Genomic DNA, 25,591 nt, shown 5'->3' on the forward strand with positions numbered 1-25,591 from the left:
TAATATTTTACTAAGAGCTATATATATATTAATATTTTTGCCTAAGAGTGGTTTGCAGCACTCTATTATTATTATTATTATTATTATTATTATTATTATTATTATTATTATTATTATTATTATTATTATTATTATTATTATTATTATTATTTGATTATACAGGATTGATTATAACTCTTACAGATAAATAATCAACATAATACTATATTACGACGGAGAGTGTGATAAGTCTATGGAACTGTTGAAGGATAACAATGTAGGCGCGAATACAAAATATTGAACAAGAGAATATTTCGTGTGTTGAAGAATGGCAAGTGGTATCAAAATAAGTGAACTGGAAGCGTTTATTGCAATAATGAATGCACTTGATTATGTCTGAAATTTGGGATTTACAATTTTCTTTCTTTCTTTTTTTTTTTTTTTTTTTTTTTTTAAAAAAAAAAGTTTGTAATTGCTGTATTATTGAAATAATGATATTTATTGTGATTTAACATGCCAACATCAAACAACTAGCATTTGCAGAATGACAGGTTTGCGTTATCTAGTGAAATCTTGCGTAAATTTGAGAACTTTCGGGCATTTTCATACCAGAACCGCACATAACCATTGAAAATAACTTTTCTTGGGTAAGACCCTCTGTCCATTTAACTAGTTTGTTGCCTCAAAACCAGACAATAATTGATGGCTGTTCAACCAGCCTCTGCACATCTGAAACCGGGTTGAATGTATAGAAATACATTCTATTCGGAAATTGATAAAAATAATAATAGTAATAAAAAAAAACTTCGTGTAGATTACATGAATTAAAACAAGGATACACCCCACACGTCATCATAGGTAGGTTGCTTTAAAATACGAACTGTATCAGATTGGAAAACGATGTAAAAAGAACAAAGTAATAAATAACGAAATAGAAATACAAAAATTTTAACGTGTCTAGAAAGTTAATTTTCAATCTTGAAGAAAAGGAAAACTTGTGCTACGTTTACTGAATTTAGTTAAATAAGTACGAGCTTTGTAAAATCAAATCTAATGCTGAGGTTCTAGGCCCCCTTATTCTCCTGGTTATGACACTGCTTTGCCAATATGGTGAAAAAGAGAGACTAGGCATCACGGAAACAATTTAAGACCTGTTCTCAGTGTTTACTTAAAGAGTACAACAAAAAGTTAAAGAAGACAAATTGTCCACCTGTAGGCGAGCAAGGGTAATGAAAAATATAGTGTTCAAGTGTTAAGATTACTTGCTAAAAATAAAAATAAAAAAAATAAAAAAAATAAAAAAAAAGTGAGGAGTAAGGGTTAAAATTATATTTACGGAAGCAATCTTTTATTTTAATTCTTTGCGTAAGAAAAAGATGGGAAATGCCTATTTTCCAAATTAGGAAGAAACGTAAATATCAGGCTCAACTTCCTGTTAATAAAGGACCTTCAGGGGAGAGTTTAGTATGTGCATTGTATTTTCTCTTAAAGTTGTTCTCAGACATTAGATGAAGATTATTTTTATCATTATTATTATTTTCAGATTAAGTTATGGAAGAACTAACAAAGGAATTTAGTGCAGCATTTGCAGTATCAAATATACCAAATAATCCAGATGCTCCACATCCAAGATTTTCCCAATACAAGCAGAAAGGCAATCACTCCAACCAAGATGAGAGGCGGAAACGTTTGCTTGAGGAGCAGAAAAAGTGGGTATTTACGAGTAATTATCAGAATAATTTAAAATTGAAAGTTTATTGAAGAAATGTATATATTAATGTCTGTGGAGTTCCATTTATTGATTTTTAAAGGAGGTCGGTACTCCTTCTGTCCGTTTATGTATCCATTCGGGAGACAAAATCTACTTTGATGTTATCAGCATCAATTTTAGCTGGGATGTAGAAGGTCACACTTTAGGAGGAATAGAGTTCGCTGATGGACGTGATCGATCCAGGAGAAATCGGTTCCCCATGTATTCCTGTGGGAGTACTTAGTGAATATTATCCTTCCTTGATGGCGACAAATCTAAAGACGTAAATATTTTTTACCTTCATAAGCTCATTCATCTTAAAATATACTTTTAATTTTAGGTAAAATGCTATACTTAAGCCTAGACATCGTAAAATTTAGTTAGTTAAAGAGTTCAATAGAAACCAAGCCAAACTCCTTTACATGGTGTACACTGTGACATTGCTACTTCCTTCTATTTATTTATTTATTTATTTATTTTTTAGAAGTGTTATATCATGTATATGGTTCATTAACGAAGCTACCAAACGGTGGTCGGGCAGATTTTGCTTACTACTACACACAAGAGATGTCCAAATTTGTGAGTCCATTTCTCGAACTCAAGCATAATAATTAAGCTCATGTACTGTAAGTGCATGGCAAAGCAAAATACGAGTTCGGGAGCGCGAGCCTCATTAAATATAGCGAGTATGAGTCTGAGATAACGTGAACCTCATTAAATAGTCGACACATACTTAATTGAGTATAGTGACCTTGAACCCGCGCGATCTCGAGTGAATGGCTATTTCTGAAACACAACATAAACATTTCTCTACAGTCATTTTGCAAAAGTAGCTCTTATAACGGAAATCTTCCAGTTTTTCATGTATTTTCTTCCGTTTGTGTTCACTTTCATTTCTCTCTTCTTTTGGGTAGCATTTGAATGTTTCGCAACAAAAAATAAATACGTTCTGTACTTGGATGAAACCACTATGGGACAAGTGTTAACAACTCTCAGCATTCTTGTAAAATATTGTTTATTTGTCAGGTGAACTAAAACTACATAAACAGCCCAGTATATAAAATTTATAACATATTCATCACTAAACAAACATTACTGTAGCCACCTAATGAGTGAAACATGACTACTACTACGGTGAGCAGTATTCACATAAAAATATTAAGCAGAGAAACGAATTAAGACTATGCCATATTATTTAATGTAGAAAGGTACTAAGTCAGGGACTCAGTTTCTTTCTCCACAGTTCAAACTTTCTTGCTATGTTACAAGCAAGAAAAAGCATGATTTAGTTCTTTCCACCACCATTTGAAGGGTCTTCTTTCATATAATACATGTATGTGCAAACGTGAAACACACACAGTTATATGTACAAAGACAGGCCCTTTACTCCACTGACCGATTCAATTGTTATTGTATCCCCTGCTATTTCTGACACTTCCTACTTGTTTTCTGTCCTACCCAGTTAGTTCTCTCCACTCTTTTTCACACACACATTTCGAAACTCTCAAGTTTTTTTTTGCCATTGCTTTTGCATAATGCCCATGTTCCTTCACCATAGAGTGCAATACTCCACATAAAACATTTTATGCCCTCTCTGTTAGGTTGGTGTCTACTGCTTGTGTCTTTGCACGTGGTTTCGGGTTCGATTCCCGATGAAAGAGCACAAAAATTAATTTCACGATCATTCACTTCCATTTTTCATTCATCTCCTTTAACCTAAAGGGTATAATCGTGAAACATTAAATGAGTCTTTTTTCGTAACTCTTTATTCATATATTTTTCTTTTTCTTAAGTGTTTTATCACCATTCCTATCCGTGCCTTTATTACACGTTCGCGCTTCATGTCGCGAACAATCGAAATAGTCATCTGTTTTACTATCTTTGAAACCGACCGCTTCGTTCCAGTCACCATTGCGTTTGTCATTCTAACCTTCATTTTGATCCCATTCTGTCATGTTGGATAGGGTTGGGTAATTAATTACACGTAAAAAAAAGGTTCCCTATGTCACGCGTAAAATTCATAGAAAACTAGAAACAAGTCTACAAATTAAATTAAATTCTTTTGTGCTGGTTGTTGTTTGGTTTCGCACAAAGAAAATGGCTTTAAAAGGTCGCCCTTACAAAGAATGGGCTCTCCTGAATTTTGCAGTTTTATAAACTACCATATTGATTTCGTAAAGTAGCTTTGACTGTATAAATAAATAATTAAAAAGTATTACGATTTGCGACGCGCATGATTATGTATAAAAACATTTTATAATGTTTTATGGTATACGGACAAAAATTTCACGGCTGGAATTTCGCCACCCAAACGCTCACAGACCAAATTTCTCTGGGCCGAAATTCGCATGCCCAAACGGATAAAACTCGCTATAACAATACAGTTGTATAAGAGTTTCTGAGATAAAAACAATAAGAATAATAACAAGAACCAGAAAATGCTTAATTTAGACACTAGAAGTGAGAAAACAATCGATAGTTCGAAATGAATGGATACACAATCATGAACCCAAACTAGGAGAAATCTTATACATCCAATCTATTTTAGTTAAATTATTTGGTGAGAGGAACTGCAAGTCCCACCAAGGAATCAAAATCAATGCTAAAAATCTATGACGAATCCATTAAGTTCAGAAGATTGAACTTGGTATATTAACTCCTCATTAAAAGTAACTGGAAACGTGTGCCAGCGTTTTCGAAAATCGACTTCTTTTCACTTTAAGGAGGAAGGGAGAAATTTCTATTTTATTTCTCCATATTTAAATCGACGTTGTCGGTGCCATCAAGATTGAAAATAGCTGAACCATTTGAAATGAATTTTCTGCCCACTGTACTGTACTAAGGTTATTTTTAAAAAGCAGAAAGGCGAAATTTTCTGTGCTAAATAGAAGTGAATTGAGGATAGTTCCTTTCCGTAATGAAGAGACAAAATATAATGTTAGTAATATGTTGCGCTCGGAGGGCGGGGACTATTCGTGTCCATATCTGAGAGCAGGGAAGTACGCAGGGGGTGGGTCCTGGAGATCCGGCCCCCCTCCCGAAATTTCGATTTTCGCGTAAATTTAGCCTAATTGTAGGGGTGATATTAGAAATTTTAATATAAAATACCCTCATATTGAGTTTGAACCCCTCCCGAAATAAATTCCTGCGTACGCTGCTGTCTGAGAGGCCCGTGAAACTCTCCCCGTAATAATACATATGTTTTTGCCGGGACAAGAAAGAAGTCTGTATTATAAAAGTGTCAGTTAATAGAGTTTTAACTGTATAAGCTATTTTAAGTGTATATGTTTTTGCCGGGACAAGAAAGAAGTCTGTATTATAAAAGTGTCAGTTAATAGAGTTTTAACTGTATAAGCTATTTTAAGTGTATATACATACAATGATATTTTGAACACATTGAGATCACTATGATGACGTTTTGTCCGGTGAGGCTTTGTTCTAGACGGGATTTTGTTCCGTGAGAATTTGGCGAGGTGTGATTTTGGCTCTAGAAGTTTCACTCTGAAAGTTTAGACTTCGTTTCAGTTGATCTAGAGATGCAAAAAGCCGACGGTTTTGAATCAATGTTTTTCTTTTTACATGAAAAGTCGGCTTTTTTGGGGAGAAAACGAAAATTTTGACTTTTTTCATAATTTTCCTATCTGAATAGCTTTCTTATAGTATATTCTATACTTAAATAAGTTTTCACGATCTAAATGCCAAATTTCGCTCTGGAATTCACCATCATGATGGGTGGATTGCATGTTTTATGAATTAAAGTAAACATAAGTACGTAGTATTTGAGGGCAATTTTAGAGGCTGTTTAACTTTATTTTAACTTTAGAGTTACCGACATTATTTTCTTCTCTAGATCATTTCATTTTTAGTCATCCGTGTTTCATTTCTTAGAGCTTGATACTCTAGCTTCGAGCACATAAGTTAAACTTATGTTTTTCAATATACCCGTCAGAGCGTACTTCCACATTTTTGTTATACTGTAGCTGTGCAATGATTTAGCAATAATCTTCCGAATATCGTTTTATATAAGTGATCAGTAGTGGATTTAGAAAAGTATTTTGGGAGGGATTTCTCTGATCAATTTGTTTTTCCTAAAAATGTCGCATTTTCATTTGGGAGCAGCTTGAAGTTATGAGTACAGGCATAACTAATATTTCATTTCGCTTTTATATTCAGCAGCAATCTTCAGGATAAAATTTAAAGACCATTTAATACTGATAATCAGTGGCGGATTTGGAGTATTTTGAAAGATGTTTTTCTTTGTTTAAGTTTTTATAAAAATTCCTAATTTTTATTTGAGGAGAGCTTGAAGTTTATGGCTAAAAGCATAACTAATGTTTCGTTTGTTTTAGAAATTCCGTAATTTCGGGGAACAGGCATCAGTCCGAAAGACTCTCCCACCCTAACCCCTTCGCAAATCCATCACTGTTGGTAATTGTAGTAACAACGATATAAAAACATTAAGAAAGGAAGACGGTCAGGACTCACAGTACACGCACTGTCTGTACATTCACAGGTGAAATTGAGATAAACTTCCGTCAAAATGGTCAAATGCAGAATTGAATCCTGGACTTCCCAATAGAAGCGCAAAAGCTAACCACTTACTCATGTTTGTTGTGCAGTTCTGCTTAAAAATTCTGAATTCCTCTTGTTAAAAATTCAGAAACATTCAGGACTTAGTAAACTGTGATGGTGGTTATGTATTCTACAGCCTTGGAAAAATCACGCCCAGGTGAACAGTTTATTACGCATATTGCCCATGAACAGAAAATTCGATATTTCCCGCTTCTGAACAAGCTTAAGGAACAGTCAGTGCATTACAGAATTTGGTACTGTACCATTTTGCAAGTCCACAAGCACGTGATAGATGGTAACAGGTTATTACGTATGTAATAAGTGAATAGAAAATTCGGAAAAGTACTGAATGTTTGGGAAATAATGTAAATACTGTACGTTAAGAAGTAAAATAGTTTAAAATATCCTTTCGAAATTTATGATTTATTTTCGAGGTTTTATATTATTATCTGCATCAACTACTAATTAAATGAGTTTTTTGTGTTGTAGAGAAGCGAAACAAAGTCTGCTTTATCAATTTAAAGCAGAATTTTGAAAAAGACCAAAATATCGCAAGCAAAAAAGTGAAGCAGAAAAAAAAAACTACCCCCCCCCCCAAAAAAAAGTTCTTTTCCCGAGTCCCTGCATCTCTAGTTGATATTAGCAAGTTTGAAGAAATTGTATTTTGTATTCTACTTTTGACTGTGTTCTTCTTTTGAATAGTTCTAGTTTTTTAAAAGAGAAGATTATTATTTACGTCCGCGTGGTTTGCGTAAGAAACGTAACGAATAAATTACCCTGCCAACTCTGATATCGGATATTCATATTTCAAATCGTCTTAGTCGTTTATATATATATGTAAGTGTGTGCGTAATGAACTCTTACTCTTGATATATCATTTTGAAATTTATCGTGGATTATTCTAGGCAACGATATGATAGCTTCAATTTTACCCGACGTCTCGCTGAAGGCGATTTTGAAACAAGTGGTAGTGACGAGGAGGAGAAAGAAGAAGAAAAAGGCGAAGAAATGGAATGGACTGCACAGGTAAGGTGTCTTTTCGTTGTATCTTATTATTGATGTATGTAAATTGCTAAACTGTTAAGCGTTCATTTTTCAAATCAGTTCCACTTTCGGAAAGCAGACTGAGTGTTGATTACTATACAAGTAAATTTATATTTCAAAAATTCATTTGATTTTTTTTTTTTAAAGTTAAATATTGTATTTTGTAAAAACAGTTTTTGAGATTACTAAGTTCCAAAGAAGATGAATTGTTAATATGGACCGAAGAAGTAATACGTTTTAGTATGTATGTTTTTAAGAGGGTGTCCGAAGAGACCATTGGGCAGTCTCCCGCGTGGATGAACAGAAAAGGTGTTTTAACAGTTGCATACATCTCATTGTGAGGGATCCGGATCCGTTGATACGAATTTTATTGACCATAAGAACGATTTCTAATGAACATTTTAATTTTATACAATTTATATCTACGATGGCTCTGTGGTGGAATGTGCACCTTTGGTGCGAGGTATCCATGGTTCGATTCCAGGTTATGTGAGTTTATGGTGGACAATATCGTGTCCTTATGTTTTGTCGGGGTTCTTGCATTTGTTCCTACCAGTGCATAATCATTAACCATTCGTTCTTTTAGAGTACAGGAAGTAACCATGCGACATTGAACCAAAAATTTAATTTCAGTTTCATTTATTCGTATTTCTATTCTGTCAAGAGACAAAGGTAGTCACAGTTTTATCCTCATGAAGAAAATACTCGTTCTTTATTTCTCTTATACTTGCTCGTTACCTTGTTCATCAAAATTAACTCTTCAAGCTTTATAGAGCTCTTCCTGTGCAACTCTTTACGGTTTTTCATTCTATACGGTAAAAATATGACTTGTTTCATCGATGAAAACTGCACTACTTAATCATTACGAGTGGTTGTAGTGACACATTCATCTGAAGAATGACTTTTGTTGAAACTGTAGTTGGGAACATCGAAGTTTGAACAATTTTCTGTGAATTCTCGGTTTTGATTTTACTATTCCTTGTTATATTATAAAGCTAGGTCTAGAGAACTCCTTAAGCGCCGTTGAGGGACAGGGCGTCGCAGCTCACCGCTAGGCTGGACGTAGTTCAGTCAGTCGCTAGCAGATGGCGCTGGAGCAGGTTAAGACCACAAGATGGGTTGTTACGCCAAGTGGTTCGGTTTCTTATATTATAAAGAGACACTGTGCATTTGTAGTAATCTCTGAAAGTATTGAACCGATTTGGGTAATTCTTTTGTTTGTTGTTGTTAGAACTGATCATTACTTACGAGCTTCCTATTGTCACAATTTTAGTTTACCATGCTAACCATTAACTTAAAATCAGTATGGAAAACTGATTATTGCATAAGAAAATTGTACTTATACTATTATAGGTATTTCCTTCGTACTGTTGGCCTTAAGTGCTCCTTCGTAGCTAAGCGGTTAGCGTACGCGCCTTTGACATGGGAGATCCGGGCTCGATTCCCGGCGGGTGTTCATGTGGTTTGGATTCCACCGTTAATCAGTGGGTCCCGTCCTTGTTGGATGTTAAAATCAAACTCAACTGTTGGCTTTAAAGGCAGAAAATTTGGTATGCAGCGATTACTTGTTTCAAGAAATACGAGTTAATTTGTAAGTATTCAATATACTAGACGCACAACATATTTTTCTTTTCTTTCTTTCTTTTTTTTAAACCCTGGATATACATTCTTTTGAAATTTTTACTCTGACGGGGAAAGTGGGAAATAATTATTATTGTTATATACATTTGTCTATTACTGAACATGGAGCACGAAACTGTGTATCAAGATTTTTTTTTAATAAATATTTCGTTCACTTGCACGAAATTTGGGCATTTCACTTCGAACGAGTGGCTGAAGTGAAGATCGATTTACTGAAAGCACATGTATAGCGAACAGAAAGTTTTTTTTTTTTTTTTTCTTTATCTTTAACTACTGCATGTATATGCGCAAAATTTTATATTCGGGGCTTCTTTCTTTATCAAGTACGAATATCTGATTCATTTTCACAAATTTCGAAAATTTTACAAAAGAATTCGGAACAAAATGTGGAAATTTTACTACTAATACATTTTTTGTGGACCGCTTGACATAAAATACAGAATTTAGTATATGTAGCTTTCTAATACATAAAATACGAACATCTCATTAACTTGCAGAACTTTAGGAAATTCCACTCCAAAGAAGGGAAATTTTGTAATTAAGTTCGTTTAGTCATTTGTTGTAAAAGCAAGTAATTTAGTAGAGGGAAGCTTTTTCCTTCTGAGATCAATAATGCGTTACTAAGTTTCACTCAGTCAATATAAAGGATACATGTAGAGAAGATGCAAAACAGCATTCGCGATAACAGGCTGAGGCATCTTAAAATTGAATAATGAGTGACCTTCGAATAATGTTTATATGATATCGCAGGGAATCGTCGGAAGCAAGGGTAAGTTTCTTATTCGGACACCTTCATTTCTTTACATTTTCGGAGGTTAAAATCATTCCAATAATGTCAGGTGCGTGTTCATTGTAATGTGAACCACTTGAAGGACAACTTGTCAGTGAACTCAAGGTACTCATTTTCGTCCAACTAAATTTTGTAGGTCGCTCAAAAAATTATAATAACCGTCGAATTTTCGCTGACACCCGTCAGCATTTTCAAGACTCAAGTAAGGAACAGTTTTTTGATGGAAATAAGAAGTATGGAAATTAAATGTTTACATAATAAAAATAAATAGAAATATTTATACTCATAAATGCTTACACTAGTTATATATATAGATGCGTAGTATTTTGGTAGGGATAGGGAGTATGGAAATTACATATTTACACTCATATATATATATATATAGGTGTTAATGAACTATATCGACAAACTGTAAGAGGTGATTCCTCACATCAAAATAAGGAAAAAGTTCATATGAGCCTATGACGGAGAGTGCATAGTTTCAGAGCTAGGGCTGTCCAAAATCGCGAAGAAGCCAAATTTCAAAAGGTCCTATTTTGAATTCCTGAGACTGTGGATGGTGGTCCTTATAAGCGTAAAGGAAGTCACGCATACGCAATTCAAAAATGCATATTTCATTAATGTTCAGTGGGTGTACAGATTATTCCTTAAAGGAGTAAAATTTCAAGATATGCCATCAACCAAATTTTGAGATATGTTCTGACTTCATGATTGGTCCAAAGTAGGCAAACGATAAGCCTTGATAGCAGTGAACACGGAGTCCTTTGGCGCGATGTCGGAAGTATTAAGGATCGTCAGTAGCACTGTCTCTCGTACTCCGTAAAAGGCATGGTGCGATGTTTTCTTTCACGCTTATAAGTGAAGAAAACGTGAAATATACCGTGACGAAATACATATCATCACATGTTATTCCGAACAGAAAGAAACATGGAGTTACCGGTTTCTAACACTTCTGCCTTCCCTCCGAAGCATTGGATGTCTATTGTTGTCAAGGTTTACCTCCTGCCTACTTTGGACCCTTCTTGAAATCAGGGTATATCTGAAAACTCTATTGAAAACATCTCTGAGAATTACATCCTGTAGGGAATACCTTCTACACCTATTGACAATTGATGAAATATGCATTTTTAGATTGGCTTCCTTTACACTGCTAAGAACCACCATCCATAGTTTGTGCAATTCGAAATAGAGCCTATTGACATTTTGCTTTTTCACAATTTCGGACAGCCCTAGCTCTGAAACTATGCACTTTTCACCAGAGGTTCATATAAACTTTTTCTCTTATTTTGATGTGAGGAATCACCTCTTACAGTTTGTCGGTATATAGTTCATTAATACCCGGTATGTATATGAGTGTAAATATGTAATTCCCATACTTCCTATCCCTACCAAAATACTACGCATCATTATTCAAGTCTTGAGAATGTTTACAACTGTCAGCGAAAATTCGACGGTAATATAATATTTTGAACGATCTATAAGAATTTGGAAAAGCAAGAATGAGTACCTTTGAGTTCATTGATCAGGTGTGTGTTTTTCATTACTTCAGTTCTTATAGATATGATATAAGTATCATGTCCTCTGTTTCAGATTAAACAGTCTAAGAAAGGCAAGGGTAAGAAGGTGCGTATATACTGGAGCAAATTACTATTTGTGATTTTGGTTTTGCCTAGAACAAAGCTAAAAGTCCCTGTTGCATGTAAGCTTCATGCCTGAACACCTCATTTCTGCTATATAAACTTACTTTTCTGTGCAAAAGTCAGCTAAAGTAAGATGACTTATAATTTTATATATATTGATTTTAACTTTATTTGGCGCAAGGGGTTTTGCAGCTTTGCCTCTGGTTTTCATGAAAATAATGGTTCTGTAGAGCAAATTTTACTTGCTTTGTTCCAGTACACTTGCCTTATACACTTGATTTATAGACAAATTGTGCTATCAGAGAAAATTGGGCAAAATGTCATGGTGCTTCACTTTGTTTCTGTTGCACAACATAAACACTTAAATCCAGGGTAGCTACAAAGTCTGAACCCGTTTCATTTTTCCAGAAACGGCTCAGAGTTGAAGGTTTCTGCTAACACATAATGCATGTACTGTTGGGGTCCACTGCTTAAAATGTTCGTGATACAATAAGTGACTTTCGAGGCAGGGGGTCAATTCAAATATTTCAAGTGGAAAGGTATGTGAAATTATGTTGAATTGGATGGTATTCGAAAATTCGAGGAAGAATATCGGCGTAAAGAACCTCACAGTACATTCTAACCAGCAGAAATTTGTACTCAGGAAGTAATGAACGAATCACACTCACAGCATTCTAGATTAACTTGAACTTGTTTGTGCATTGTTAAATTTCAGAGGTACAATAATAGAATCCGAATTTCGTCGTAAATTTAGCGTTAGTTTAATTTTATGGGGTGCTAAACTCTTCAATTGGTTTTGAATTTTGGACGGTGTAGACTACTAACACAAACGTCAAAATTATTGAGAACATTCGCATCAAATAGGTCGTGAAAGACAGGAGATCAAATTGTGGATTCAATATTGTATGAGACTAGTCCAGATGTATAGACGGCAAGTGTTGTTTGAAAAACATCACGATAGTCGAAAGGACCAACCTTATAAATCTAAAGTTTTGAAGACACTACGTTGTTTAGTATTTGTGTGGTAGCTATCAATAGTGAACACTTTCAGTGAATTTATAAATATGCAAACAAAAATAACCATACAAACAAAGTGTAAACAAAAATAGGTCATCATTATATGATACAATACTTTGATTTGAAAGGTTACAGTTTAACCAATATGAAAGCCGAGCTAGATTCTACTCTGACTGCCGTCGACTGAAAATGTACGAGCTAGCAGACATAGTAGACATTCCAAAAAGTGCTGTACATCGCATATTGACTGAAAATTTGGACATGAGAAAGCTGTGTGCAAGATGGGTGCCGCGTTTGCTCACAATGGAACAAAAACAGCGTCGTGAGGATGTTTCAATCAAGTGTTTGGCTATGTTTCACAGCAATAAAGCTGAGTTTTTGGGTCGATTCATAACGAAAGAACGGTCAAAACAATGTACTGAAAGGGAAGAATCGGCTCAAAAAAAGGCGAAGACAGTTTCATGTGCTGGCAAGGTCATGGCGTTAGGTTTTTGAGATGCACGTCCAAGAGGAAAACAACCGACGGCGCGTATTATGCAAACATCTTGCAGCATTTGAATGATAAAATTAAGAAAAAAGGCCGCATTTGGCAAAAAAGAAACTGACGTTTCATGAAGACAGTGTACCAGTTCATATACCCGTTATCGCGATGGCCAAAATCAATCGGTTAATCAAATTTCTTCACGCATCGTATTCGCCAGATTTAGCCCCATCAAATTATTTTCCCTTTCCGAACTTAAAAAAAAAGAAAAGAAATGACCCGATTGTAAAAGAGTTGCCAACAATGAAGATGTGGAGTTCTCGGTTAATGGCTATTTTGAGGAGCTCGACCGTCCCCACTATAGACAGAATATCGAAGCTATTGAACATTGGTAGGAAAAGTGTATGGAGCTGAAAGAAGACTATATTGAGGAATTAAGATATTTTTCCCCAATTTTTTTGTGTTTTCTTTGTTAGGTCGGATACTTTTGGGACTACTGTCGTATCTGTCTGTACGAAAGTGACCTATACAGAAATTCCCGGTAATTTCCGTTCGTAAGTGCGGAATGTAAGAAGCCCCGGGATCACCCACTTATCACGTGCATTTTAAACAGTGAGCCCCCATAGTACCATGCGCTCCATGTTAGCAGAAATCTTCCACTCCGAACTATTTCTGAAAAAATGACCTGGATCAGACTTTGCATAATCGTAGTGACAGATAGTTTGACCTGTCGCAATTCGTGACCCCCTTGATCTATGAATATAGGATGAACGTCACCACTGGTTGTTTCTTATGAGCTTTCGAATGCCATTAAATTTCACATACCTTTCCATTTGATGAAATTTTTGAGTTGACCCTTGCCCGCGGGGGTTACCCACTTACCACGAGCACTTCAAACGGTAGTAAATGCACTACGTGTTAGCAGAAACCAGCAATTCCGAACACTTTCTGAGAAAATGGCCCAGGGTCACAGTTTGTGAATACCCCTGTATATGGGATTGCTTCATGGACACACACCCAGGGCCTTTAAAAATCAAACCTGCTTGCTAAGTTGCAGGAAAGAGCTTTGTCATTGAGCTTTGTAATTTTAAATAGAGTAAGCACACTCTGAGCAATAACATAAGTAAATCTTATTAATTTTAGATATATGTACGTGGTGATGGATTGCGGATAAAATATGAAAGAAAAATAAATGAGTGGAAGGTATTGTTACGGGTGGTGGGTGTACGATTAATGTTTTCGCTTCATAATTAGAATGTTTGTGCCGGCCATATCTGGAATTCATAATAAATAAGTAGGAATTAGATGTTAAATAAAACACGAAGGAAAAGATTTATTCGAAAAGAACGACAATATAACATTTTAAAAATAATGAACTAGAAAAATCGTTGAAGCTTTAAATATATGTCGTCCTAAAATGATTGGTCAGTGGAATAAGAGGTGTATATATATATTTACGATTTACGTTGATATTAGAAAAGAAATAAGTACAACAATGTCTGGATTTCGATTCGCGGTGCAAATACAGTTTTTTCGATGTTGACGAAGCACCGTGAGGGAATTGAAACGCTAGCTGTGGTGCTAGCAATTTTATATTTAGGACACTTGATATATCGAGATTCAGTATTTTCTGAAACGAGATTGTAAGTAATATACTAATTTCCTATTAAATTCTATTGCTCCCCCCCCCCCTAGAAAACTGCACTCGGATGCCCATTTAACAAATTAGCGGTATTGGATGAATGCACTTTTCTTATTTAATTTTTATTAAGGTTTGTAGTGAAAAATGGAAATTGATTTCTTATTGATTATAAGGGCTTCCTTATCCGAAAGTTGCTTTGACAATTTGAGATGATGGTTGCCAAGAAATAATTTCGTGATGACCTACCTTTGTATAGTTCTAACTCTGTAACGAAATAGACATAATACCTTTGCTTTGTGATCTAAAGTACTTTTTTGTAAAGTTTATTAATCTCTATATCAGAATTCCCACTCGTCCTGGAAAACCTGGAAATGTCCTTGAATTGATTTAGTCCTGAAAACATCCTGGAAATGTTCTTGAAAGTGCATTTCTATCCTTGAAATTTACAGAAAATCTGAATGTCAGATTTTTCATAATTGTGATGAAGATTTTAATGTATTTCTATTTTTGTTTGCTATTCCTGTTTTTGTGCTAAGTAATAATTTGTCATGATCCTGCATGTGTGGGTGGTTGGTGGGCTTTCTTTCTTCTAACAGAGTGGTTGGCTGGAAGAACTTCTCTCTCCTTTCTTCTACTAGTCTGTCAACTTATTCTTGCAAGCTGTCTTCACTATCCTTCAGAAACCGTGCTTTGTACCAGTGTCAGTCATCCATGGATTGGTGTATGATAACATTTCCCATAAAGACCTTACTTCAATCAACTTCATGAAAGAAATGCTCCATCATGCCTTCCATGCAAGGTAGTGCTATATGACTGAACTGGATAAAATAAAGACTGTTGAAAGTCAAGTGCAGAGCAAGAGGAAAGTGATAAGTGAAAATGTACATCAGCTGCAGAGAAAGAAAAGGAAATTGATGGAAACAAGTGAAGCTTTAAAGAATGAAGCAAACCAGCTTGCACATGAAGCAAAGCAGAAGTCTTGCTTTACTTTATTGACAAAGTCAAATGCTATCCGTAGGGCAGTTTTGCTAAAGAAGAAAGAAATTATGTCTGTAGATGAGGAAATCATACAACTCCATACTCAGTTAAAAACTTGTAATATAAATCCTTTTTCCCCCCTAATTATATTTGTCACACTGCTCCGCAGTGAAAATGCCATACGAAAAATAGGTTTTTTGTTATTTGTAAATTTGTTCGGTGCACAATTACAATGTCATAAGGAAATCATACAACTCCATACTCAGTTAAAAACTTGTAATATAAATCCTTTTTTTCCCCCTAATTTTATCTGTCACACTGTTACACAGTGAAAATGCGATGTACGAAAAATAGGTTTTTGTTATTTGTAAATTTGTTCGGAACACAATTAAAATGTCATGTGGAAAAATGAAAATACATGTACTGGATGTGGGTGGATCGGGCGGCTATAAGGGGAGTTGGAAGAACACCACACACACACACACACACACACACACACACACACAAAAAAAAAAAAGCTTTGTGTATTAATACTGTACTTGCATTAATATTCACTAAAGAAATAATAAACACTTCTGACCAGAGTATGTACACTTGTTTATTAAAAATTAAATTACAGTGTAACGGTTTCGACAACTTAACGTTGTCTTCATCAGACAGTAACTCAATTTACTGCATACACTACTGTACTTTTCATTTCATTATTGTGAGTTTCGAACGTACAGTTGCAATCCTGCTGTACCTTCCTGTGTCGGTCCTGGAAAATTTGTGATTTGTCCTGGAAATTTTTTGGGAAAGAGAGTGGGAACCCTGCTATATATTTTTTCTTCCAAACACGAATTGCTAAAGATAACGTAAAGGAGAGACAATGACATAGAGAAATATCTTAAAGGAGACACAAAGACGTAAACTTAGACAAATTACATAAAAACAAAAGATATGAAAATATAGATATGAAGAAAGATATAGAATTACATCAAAAAATATAAAACTATAAATACTGTAAATGTAAATAACTTAAAATGTCTCAGGTAATGTCAATATTGCTGCATTCACGCACTTCTGTGCGGGCTAAACATCTTTGTCCTGTTCTGAACCAGAATACAGAAATCTTGCTAACGCCATCTATAGAATACGATGTTTAAAGGTACTAAGATTCTATTATATCAAAAAGGCAGGTTACATGTAATAAACTTGAAGTGTGTCCTATAGTGTAAATGTGCACCATATGCTCGATTCTCGATAATAAATATTCGAGCTCGAACGAATTTATTGATAATGAGAACTGTAGGAATTTATTGCATTTCTTATTTATTATATCGGTAAATATCAGTTGCGATATAACCTGTGCAGTATAATATTTGCTTCACTGGAAACACACACGAACTCACAGAATCAGTTACTCAGAAATCACCGTAACATCTTCAATATCTCGAACTTCTATGTTACTTTTCTATTACATAAACCTAGACTGCCTTCTGCAGACTAGGTTCGGATAAATGGCGCTAGGTCCTTACGAATTACGTTGGGTCTGACTCCTTTTCCGTGCATTTTTGTCACTTGATAGGGTTGGAAATTGTACGATACTTACTCCCATATGCATACCATAATTTTATTACTTATATGATGTACGATCAAAACGCAGCTACCGACTAGGAAAATATTGTAATTTTAAAGTAGCAAACTTGATACATGATTTATATCTTAAATCTAAAACGATTTGAGAAAATAAAAAAAATAATAAATAAATAATAAATAAATAAATAGATAAAATAAAAATGAAGTAACATCATAACTACAAATAAGCTTCAGTGACTATTAGGTATTTTGCATCTGTATTAGGTATTTTGCAAATGGTTTCACTGTCAGTTAGAATGTTTCCACGACATGCCTTTGTACACTTACCTTCCTCGGATCCAAAACCAAGGAGTAATTTATCAAAAATCCACCGAAATCAGCAGGCTACAACAAGCAAGATAATTGAAAACATTCTACTGATTTCTGGTAGCATGTGACTGATCCTATCCACCTTTTGTATGAGGTAGATAGGAAAACCATTAATTTTTCCCTAAAGGATTGAAGATTCCAAGAAACGAAGTAAAAATACACTTACTTACAATGTCTATTACAAATTTCATTACGCAAAATTTGACATTCAATTACTTAGTAAAATTACCGTATGTTAGCATATAATAGAGCTGAAAGTAAACCAAAATTGAAGTAACACTATGCTCTTTTGGCATTTTGCCGTGGATACCGCAAGTTTTTCTTTTTCAAGGTGGTTTCTTAAATTGCTATTTAAAGACAGTAGTGTACGCAGAATTTTATCAAAAGGATTTCAAGCTCCCAAGTTCTTATCATTTCGTGATTTTTATATGAATATCTTAATATGGTAAACGCTTATTTTTCATAATAGCTTGTTCGAAGGAGGGTTAAAACCCGGAAACGTTTCTTACGAACGCCACTGTTCAAAGAAACTATTTAAACTAATAATCGTAGCAACCCAACCTTCTGTCACCAGTGCATTTTTTAAATATAAGCATAGTACTAAGTTTTCATATAATTAAAATAACCCTTACATATGCTAAAACAGTAGTTTTCTATTCAGTAGAAGGAAGAGTTGAGTACGATTGTTCTAAATACACACTTCCTAAATTTCAGTTAATCTGCGTTCCATACAAAATATTTGCAAGATGCAGTTTTGTAGTGGGAGAAAAAAAGGTAGTGTAATATAAATGTTGTTTCACAGCGTCATATTTTATAATTCGCTGGATTTTTTTTTATTGGGGAAAAAAACTTGAGAAAACATTCCTTCATTAGAAGAAAATGAAACCTTTGCAACTTTTAAAATATGTCTTAAGCAATTCTGTTGATTTTTTTCTTTAGTAATCAATTTCAGTAAAGCAATATACAAAACATCGATTATCCGAGCAGCGACTAACCTAGTTCTGAGTTAACTGAAGTGGATATATATATATATATATATAAAAGAGCGAACAGCTCGTGTTTCAAAATTTCTCGCATTTTAGTGTACGAGCATTGTATAATAAAATAAGAAAAAGTTGACAAGAATTCGATAAATTCGAACACCCAACCCCAGGATCACTAGCATAAAGCTCTTACACTCTCGGCTATCGGACCGCTCTCGCTGTCGTATTCGGAAAATCTAGTAATTTCTTACTTTTTCTCTCTTATAAAGTTTCGCACTCCCGCGCATAGTAATGGAACAGCTCCGCAACCATGTGTACTGCTATTAACAATTATCTTCGATACTTCAAAATTTCTTTATGATGTAATTTTGAAAAATACTGTGGTGAGAGTTTTTTTTTAATTTTATGAGTTATTATTATTATTATTATTATTATTATTATTTGCACTTTGTTTGCACTATTTTCCACCTACACTATCGTTAAAGAATTTTACAAACTACTGTGAATGGTTGAGTTCTTACTAGTTGACAACCAACGATAATTTTATAATATTATGTGATTTTAACGCTGGAGGAATCGACTGGGAAACTGGGACTGTAACCACTAGCAATTTTTATGTTAAGAAAAAAGCATCAAAGGTAATAGAATTAACCAACCTTCTCCAATTGAATCAGCTAAATAAGTCATACGATGTCATGAATAAGGATAAAGTTGCTTACCTGTTGCTTACGAATATAGAAAATAGTGCAATAAATTTTAATGTTGAACCAATTACAAAAATTGATCGTTTTCACCCACCATTTGTGTACTCATGGAATATTATAAGAAATAATAACTTTAAAAAGAATACAAAACAGACCAGTAATTATGACTTTAAGAAAGCTGATTTTTTACAGGTTATTACGGAATAAAGAATATAAAAGAAATTAATAATCCTACCAACAATGTCGATAAAATGTGTGAAACCTTGTATGACAATATATATGAAGTTTTTGATTCTCACGTACCGAAGAAACTGTATAATAATAATACAACATATAGGGACCCGTGGATGACAAGAGATCTTAAATCATTGATAAATAAGAAAACAACATATTTTGTAAAGGTCAGACAATCAAATAATAAAATTTATTATCAGAGGTACTCCGATTTAAGAAAGGTGGTCAGAAAGAAATATCTAGAGTCTAGAAAAGTTTACTTCTTATCACTGGAGAACAGTATTTGTAAAGACAGTCTGTACTTCTGGAGATCATTCAAAAAATCACACAATAAACAAATACCGAAACAGATGAAGTATAATAATACATCATTGTTAGAAATTACTGACATAGCAGAATGTTTTAAAGTTGTATTTTATAATTCTTTTGACTCCAACCAAAATAAAAAATGTAAAGTTACGAAACTGACAGAGTATAATGGTAATTATACTGTATGTCAATTTGTATTCCATCCATTACGCAAAAAGATGTAATTGAAACAATTAGTAAAATTAAGGGGAGTACTACACCTAGACCTGATAACATTCCATATTATGTCATTACAGGTTGTAGTAATGAAGTAGCGTCAAATTTAGCAAACATATATAACGCATCGTTAAAGACTGGAATATTTCCTTCAAAATGGAAGCAATTATATGTAGCGCCAATATACAAACATGGCGATCAAAATATGTTAAAAATTATAAATTTAAGTTTAGTGTTTTCTCTAAGATTTTTGAAATAATTGTGCACAAACATTTATATTTCAATGTAAAGAATATCTTAAGTGATACGCAACATGGTTTCTATAAAGATAGATCAATTGCAACAAATCTTATCCATTTTACTGATTTTACATACTCTGCACTAAAAAGTAATTTACAGGTAGATGTTATATCGATATCGATATGTCAAAGGCCTTTGATTCCATTGATCACAAATTACTACTAAGTAAGTTGTCAAACATTGGCTTATCATTGTCATATATTAGTTGGTTTGAAACTTACTTATCAAATAGAACTTTTAAAGTAAAGATTGGGAATGTAACATCTAGTCAAGGTTAAATAGGGAAGGGTATACCTCAAGGATCTCCCCTGGGGCCACTTCTTTTTTCTCTATTTATCAATGATTTACCAGGAAAAGTCGAATACTCAAAAATACTTTTATGCGCAGATGACATAAAGCTTTTTAGAGTAGTTAATAACGAGTATGATAATTATCTGCTGCAGAAAGATTTAGATACAGTAAATCATTGCTGTGAAAATAATTTATTAATGATCAACTCTGAGAAAACTAAACATATGACATTCACTAATAAAATTCAATATTTTGTTAGCAAATATAAAATTAGTGGAATAACAATAGACTAAGTTGAACAAATTAAAGATCTCGGTATTTTGTATGACAGACAATTAAAATTTGGTAATCACATAAATGACATACAATCAACATGAAAAACAATAGGTTTTATATTTTATCAATGGCCTGATTTTATAAATGGTAGTTCTTATGTGTCCCTATATAAGACACTTGTTAGATCCAAATTGGAATTTGGTTCAGTTGTCTGGAACAGTCTATCCAACACACTTGTTAACAAACTCGAAGCTGTACAGAAATGTTTCATAAGGCTACTGTGTTATAAAATGAAAAAGGATTATTATCCACATGAATATGGATATTGGTAAATATTTTGGGGACTTCAAGCCCTATCAGAAAGGAGGAAAGTTACTGATAAATTATTTATTCAAATGGTGTTGGGTAACAAATATATTAACGAATATTGCTTAGAAAATACAGGAATAAGAGTGCCGACTTATAGTGTTAGGAATCGATCGACATTGGTTGCATTAAATTCGAAATGTGAAATACTAAGAAGGATGACAAAAAATCTCAGTTTAAAATGAACATATGTTAGGAGAAATATCAGAGCATTTCTTACAAAAATTAAACTGTAATTAAAATGTAATTAAAATGTAATTAAACTGTAATTAAAAATTAAAATTAATCTCAGTTCTTACAGTTTAAAATGAACATATGTTAGGAGAAATATCAGAGCATTTCTTACAAAAATTAAACTGTTTTAACTTTATGGCAAGGGTTCTAGCAGCATATCTTTATTGTTATTGTGTACTTTCAGTGTATTTTTATGTTATAATCTTTTACTCAAAGAACCAGTCCTTTATATTAAAATATGACAATAAGTGAACAAGATTTTTGCATGTGGATGTGTAATTTTAAATAAGGTAGTTTCATTCTTTTAAATGGTGGCTAAATGAGACTTAAATTTTCATAGTTCTTTTGATCGTATATTATGAAATTGACTGTTTTCTTTTAATTTTTTGTTTTATATATCAGTTTGAACCTTATAATTTTAATATATTAATCTTCTAACAAAGGCCTTAACCTGCTCTAATAGTCATTGTATATTATACATTTTCTGGTCTGTTTAAAATGATTATATAATGGTTTTAACATAGTGCTGTATTTTTGCTTATGAGTTGTTTATAGCACTTAAAATAAAGTTATTATTATTATTATTATTATTATTATTATTATTATTATTATTATTATTATTATTATTATTATTATTATTTGTATTAACTTTTCAGCTTACATATATTAGGACGATTGAACATAATGTACAACAATTAATATAGACCTGTTTAGTTATTATATTGTACCTCATGCCTTTGCCATTGTACCTCGTACAGTACTGCCATTCATTTTGCAGTTTGTATTATCCGAGGTTAGTCAGGTCCACATTAGTTTGGATAATTGTCGCTCAACTGTACCTGAAATTACTATTGTTTCTGTTCGCAAAGCGGGAAACTGCTGACCGTTTAAAATGAACTTTTGAATATATGAGGGTTACCTCGAATGTCATGGCTTTCTTTTTTTCTTTCTTTCTTTTCTTTCTTTCTTTCTTTTTTTTTTTTTTTTTAATAATGAAAATAAGAATAATACGAAAGCAAGAAATTCTGAAATATGCAAATGGAAGGTTAGTATATGTAGGGAGTTGGATAAACATACATACTATCCTCGTCACGATATAGCACAAACAAAATGAGTACAACAAATGGTTTGTTTCATACGTGTTACGTTCATTGGTAGTGTATAGTGGAAGTGTACGTTCATTAGTGGTGTATACACATAACGTTTACATGTGTACTAACTTTCAATTTCCATATTTCAGAACTTTTTGCTTCGTTACCATTTTTGTAAAAAGTTGCCATGACTTTTGCGATAACCCTCGTAAATCTCACCCATCTAGAACTGGATTTTTATTATGTCACTTCGGTTAAAATGTGGGTCCTGAGGGGTATGGGGGTCAAATTTTATGAAAAATTGAGTATCTCATGAGACCGTTAAGTGAGGAAGACGAATTCGGTATTATAAACATTTTAGAAAGAAGCAAACATATGTCCAACACTGAAAATTTTCGCTGTGAAGGGGGAAAATGGGTCATTTTCTATATTTTTTTTAAAGCTATATTCAAAGATATCTGTGATCACATCATGAGAAAACATCTGAACAGTTTGAGATTAGTTTTTGAACACAGTTAGTACCTGCCTTGGGCTAGGTTTTTGTTGTAACATTTTGATTAAAGAGCGTATCTTAAGGAAGGTAGGAGGTTTCAAAATGTGTACAAAAATAGAGTATCTTATTACTTTTTTTTTATCGTTACAGTTTCATTGAAATGCGCTTCAGTTAGTATATTATAAAAATTAAAAAGACGTCTGCTACATCATATCTGTAAAACGGCAGAACCGATTGAAATAAATTTTTTGAACATGCATATAGTAAGTACCTACCTTGGATTGAGTTTTGTCATCTCACTTTTATTAAAATGGCTATCTTATGGCGGAGAGGTGTTTTAAATATATGCCAAGAATAGAGTATCTCAGAATACCCTCATGAGATGAACATGTGCTCCATCGTTTTAGGAAATTCCGCTTTTGAGAGGAAAATGAAGAGCAATTTCTATTTTCTTTCAATGTATAAAAATGACATCAAAATTGTCTGTCTTGTCATCACAGGAAAACTAGTGAAATGTTTGAGATAGATTTTTGTTCCGGACGGGGTTATCATGTATTTAGTAAAATGTGTATCTAAAGTGTTCAAAATGAATGCCAAAATAGAATATTACATGAACCTCTTAGTTACGGATATGAAACTCTGTATATAAGTTCGCCATTAAATGCAGAGGTTGATTTATTTATATTGAGCCGAACTTGCATGTGTCACGTCCTAGGAAATGCCGTGTTTCCACCACCGGTTGTGTTCGATCTGCAGGATACCTGTACTGGCTATTGCCCGGCATCAAAGTTTCCATTGCATGAGACTGTGTTGTATCTCGACCATGTTTATTGCATCCCATTTCTCTTTATAAGCTTTCCACAGGCCGGAAACGGTGCGGACTCGACGATGGGCCAGGTGTCACTTGAGGAGTCCAAAAGCACGATAGTCCATTGGGCTGGCATCTGGATCTTGACAGGGATGTCAGAGAAGGGAATTGCCGAAATTCCAGTTTTCTGTTCCATACGACGATAGCATTCTTGCAGTTCCTTTATCACTCAGCCGCATGACACGTTTCAGGACGTGTACACTATTGCGAACGACCATGAGGGCTGAAAATCCCTGTGAATGGTGCCGTTATTGTTGCTTGTGATGTGCGGCATTTACTGACCATTGCACTCTGTGTGAGAGATTTTCGGAGGTCGCCATACACCGACGCACACGCAGTAGCGGCATGATCTCTTCACTTGAGGCCGGTTTCAGGCTGCTAGCGTCAGTATGTTGAGTCCAGAACTTTGTGCAGCATACTTCCGTATAATACAATTCACAATGGCACGACCTACACGAAAATTAAGCACTTTTCACATTTCTACGATGCGTAACGCCGTAAACATAGCGTCGGAAAGGACCACAGTGAACTCCTCGCAGAATCTGTTCAGTTTCGGTGGCATCAAACTACGCTTGACCACACTGCTCTACTGCGCGACTAACGAGATACAGTTGCTTGCCTTATGGCAATCTCACGGCAATGGTCTGCGTAAGCGCAGTACAGTTGCAAATTGACTTCGGCTTAACATAAATGACTCAGTCTCTGTACAAACAGATGCATATCTCAGCTTTTCTGAAAATTCACTATTTAAGAAATGAAGGGGTAATTTGTAATATAACTTTTTTCTCTATAGTCAGATCGACGTTTGTCTGTATCGTCACGAGATAATTGCTGAGTCACTTTTACCTCATTCTTGATGGATTGCATCAGAAAAAACGCACATGCTAAGTTTCGTTAAAATCGAATAACTTTCACAACAATTATTGTTAAATAGAGGGACACAGACACAAATACCAATCGAGTCGAATAGTAGAAGCTCACTATGTTCGCTTCAATAAATTGTGTACTAGTTACTTGAGAGTGGGAAGTACGTATGGAAGAATACATGACAGTAAAGAGTGTATTAGAATGTCGCTTCGGTCGTCATATGCTATCTGGTTTTTACTTTGTATGTGTTTCTCGAGTCCCCCGATTAGATATTTGGTTATATTTTGCTGTTGAAAATTTTCTTTCAAAGTCCAGAATTATTAATAAAATTCTAGGAAATAAAGTAATCAGTATCTTCGAGTGATTGTTTCCCGGTAAGCAGTTTTACATTAGTTATTTCTGACATGAAGTATGAATTACTCTGTAATGTGTAATTATCTTGACAAAACTAATTGTTTAGTTCCGTAATATCTTCGGTGTATTAGATAGCCACGCATTTCTAATTGTGATACTGTTTTTTTGTGTTCCCATTACCTTAAAACTTAAGAATACCGCAGATCTACGATTCCCTGTTAGTGTGTTTCCCAATTGGCTTTTTCATTTACTTTCAGACTAAGAAATAAACACGTACTAAATAGTCTTAATAAGTATAATGATTTTATTTGTTTTATGTTGTATTTTTATGTGATTTTATAAAAGATTAAGCTGTGTTCTGAGTCGTATAACAGAAGTGTGTATGTAGCCTATGAATTATGCTGTGAAGTATCCTGTTTACTCAATATACCACATGCATTATCTAAGCTATATTTCATTCGAGTATAGCATGCTTTGAATAGATGAATAATAATTACCGTTTAATTTGCATGTTGTTGAGGCGT

At 34.0% G+C, this 25,591-nt stretch overlaps 1 protein-coding gene across 7 annotated transcripts in view; it reads left to right on the forward strand.

Annotated features, from left to right (window-relative positions):
- Positions 1 to 25,591, forward strand: part of Snup (snurportin-1) — a 73,723-nt gene that overhangs the window by 12,808 nt on the left and 35,324 nt on the right. For 6 of the 7 annotated variants that reach the window (XM_081747933.1, XM_081747928.1, XM_081747926.1 and 3 more), the window contains exons 2-4: positions 1,523 to 1,688; positions 7,207 to 7,327; positions 11,367 to 11,399. In XM_081747933.1, the coding sequence (XP_081604059.1) occupies positions 1,531 to 1,688; positions 7,207 to 7,327; positions 11,367 to 11,399 (312 nt within the window). In that variant the 5' untranslated portion in view covers positions 1,523 to 1,530. The remainder of the gene's footprint in view (positions 1 to 1,522; positions 1,689 to 7,206; positions 7,328 to 11,366; positions 11,400 to 25,591) is intronic. The other variant, XM_081747953.1, reaches the window with a different exon arrangement.

Source organism: Thermobia domestica, chromosome 2, assembly GCF_964235325.1.
Source record: "Thermobia domestica chromosome 2, izTheDome1.hap1.1, whole genome shotgun sequence".
Classification (NCBI taxonomy): Eukaryota; Metazoa; Arthropoda; class Insecta; order Zygentoma; family Lepismatidae; genus Thermobia; species Thermobia domestica.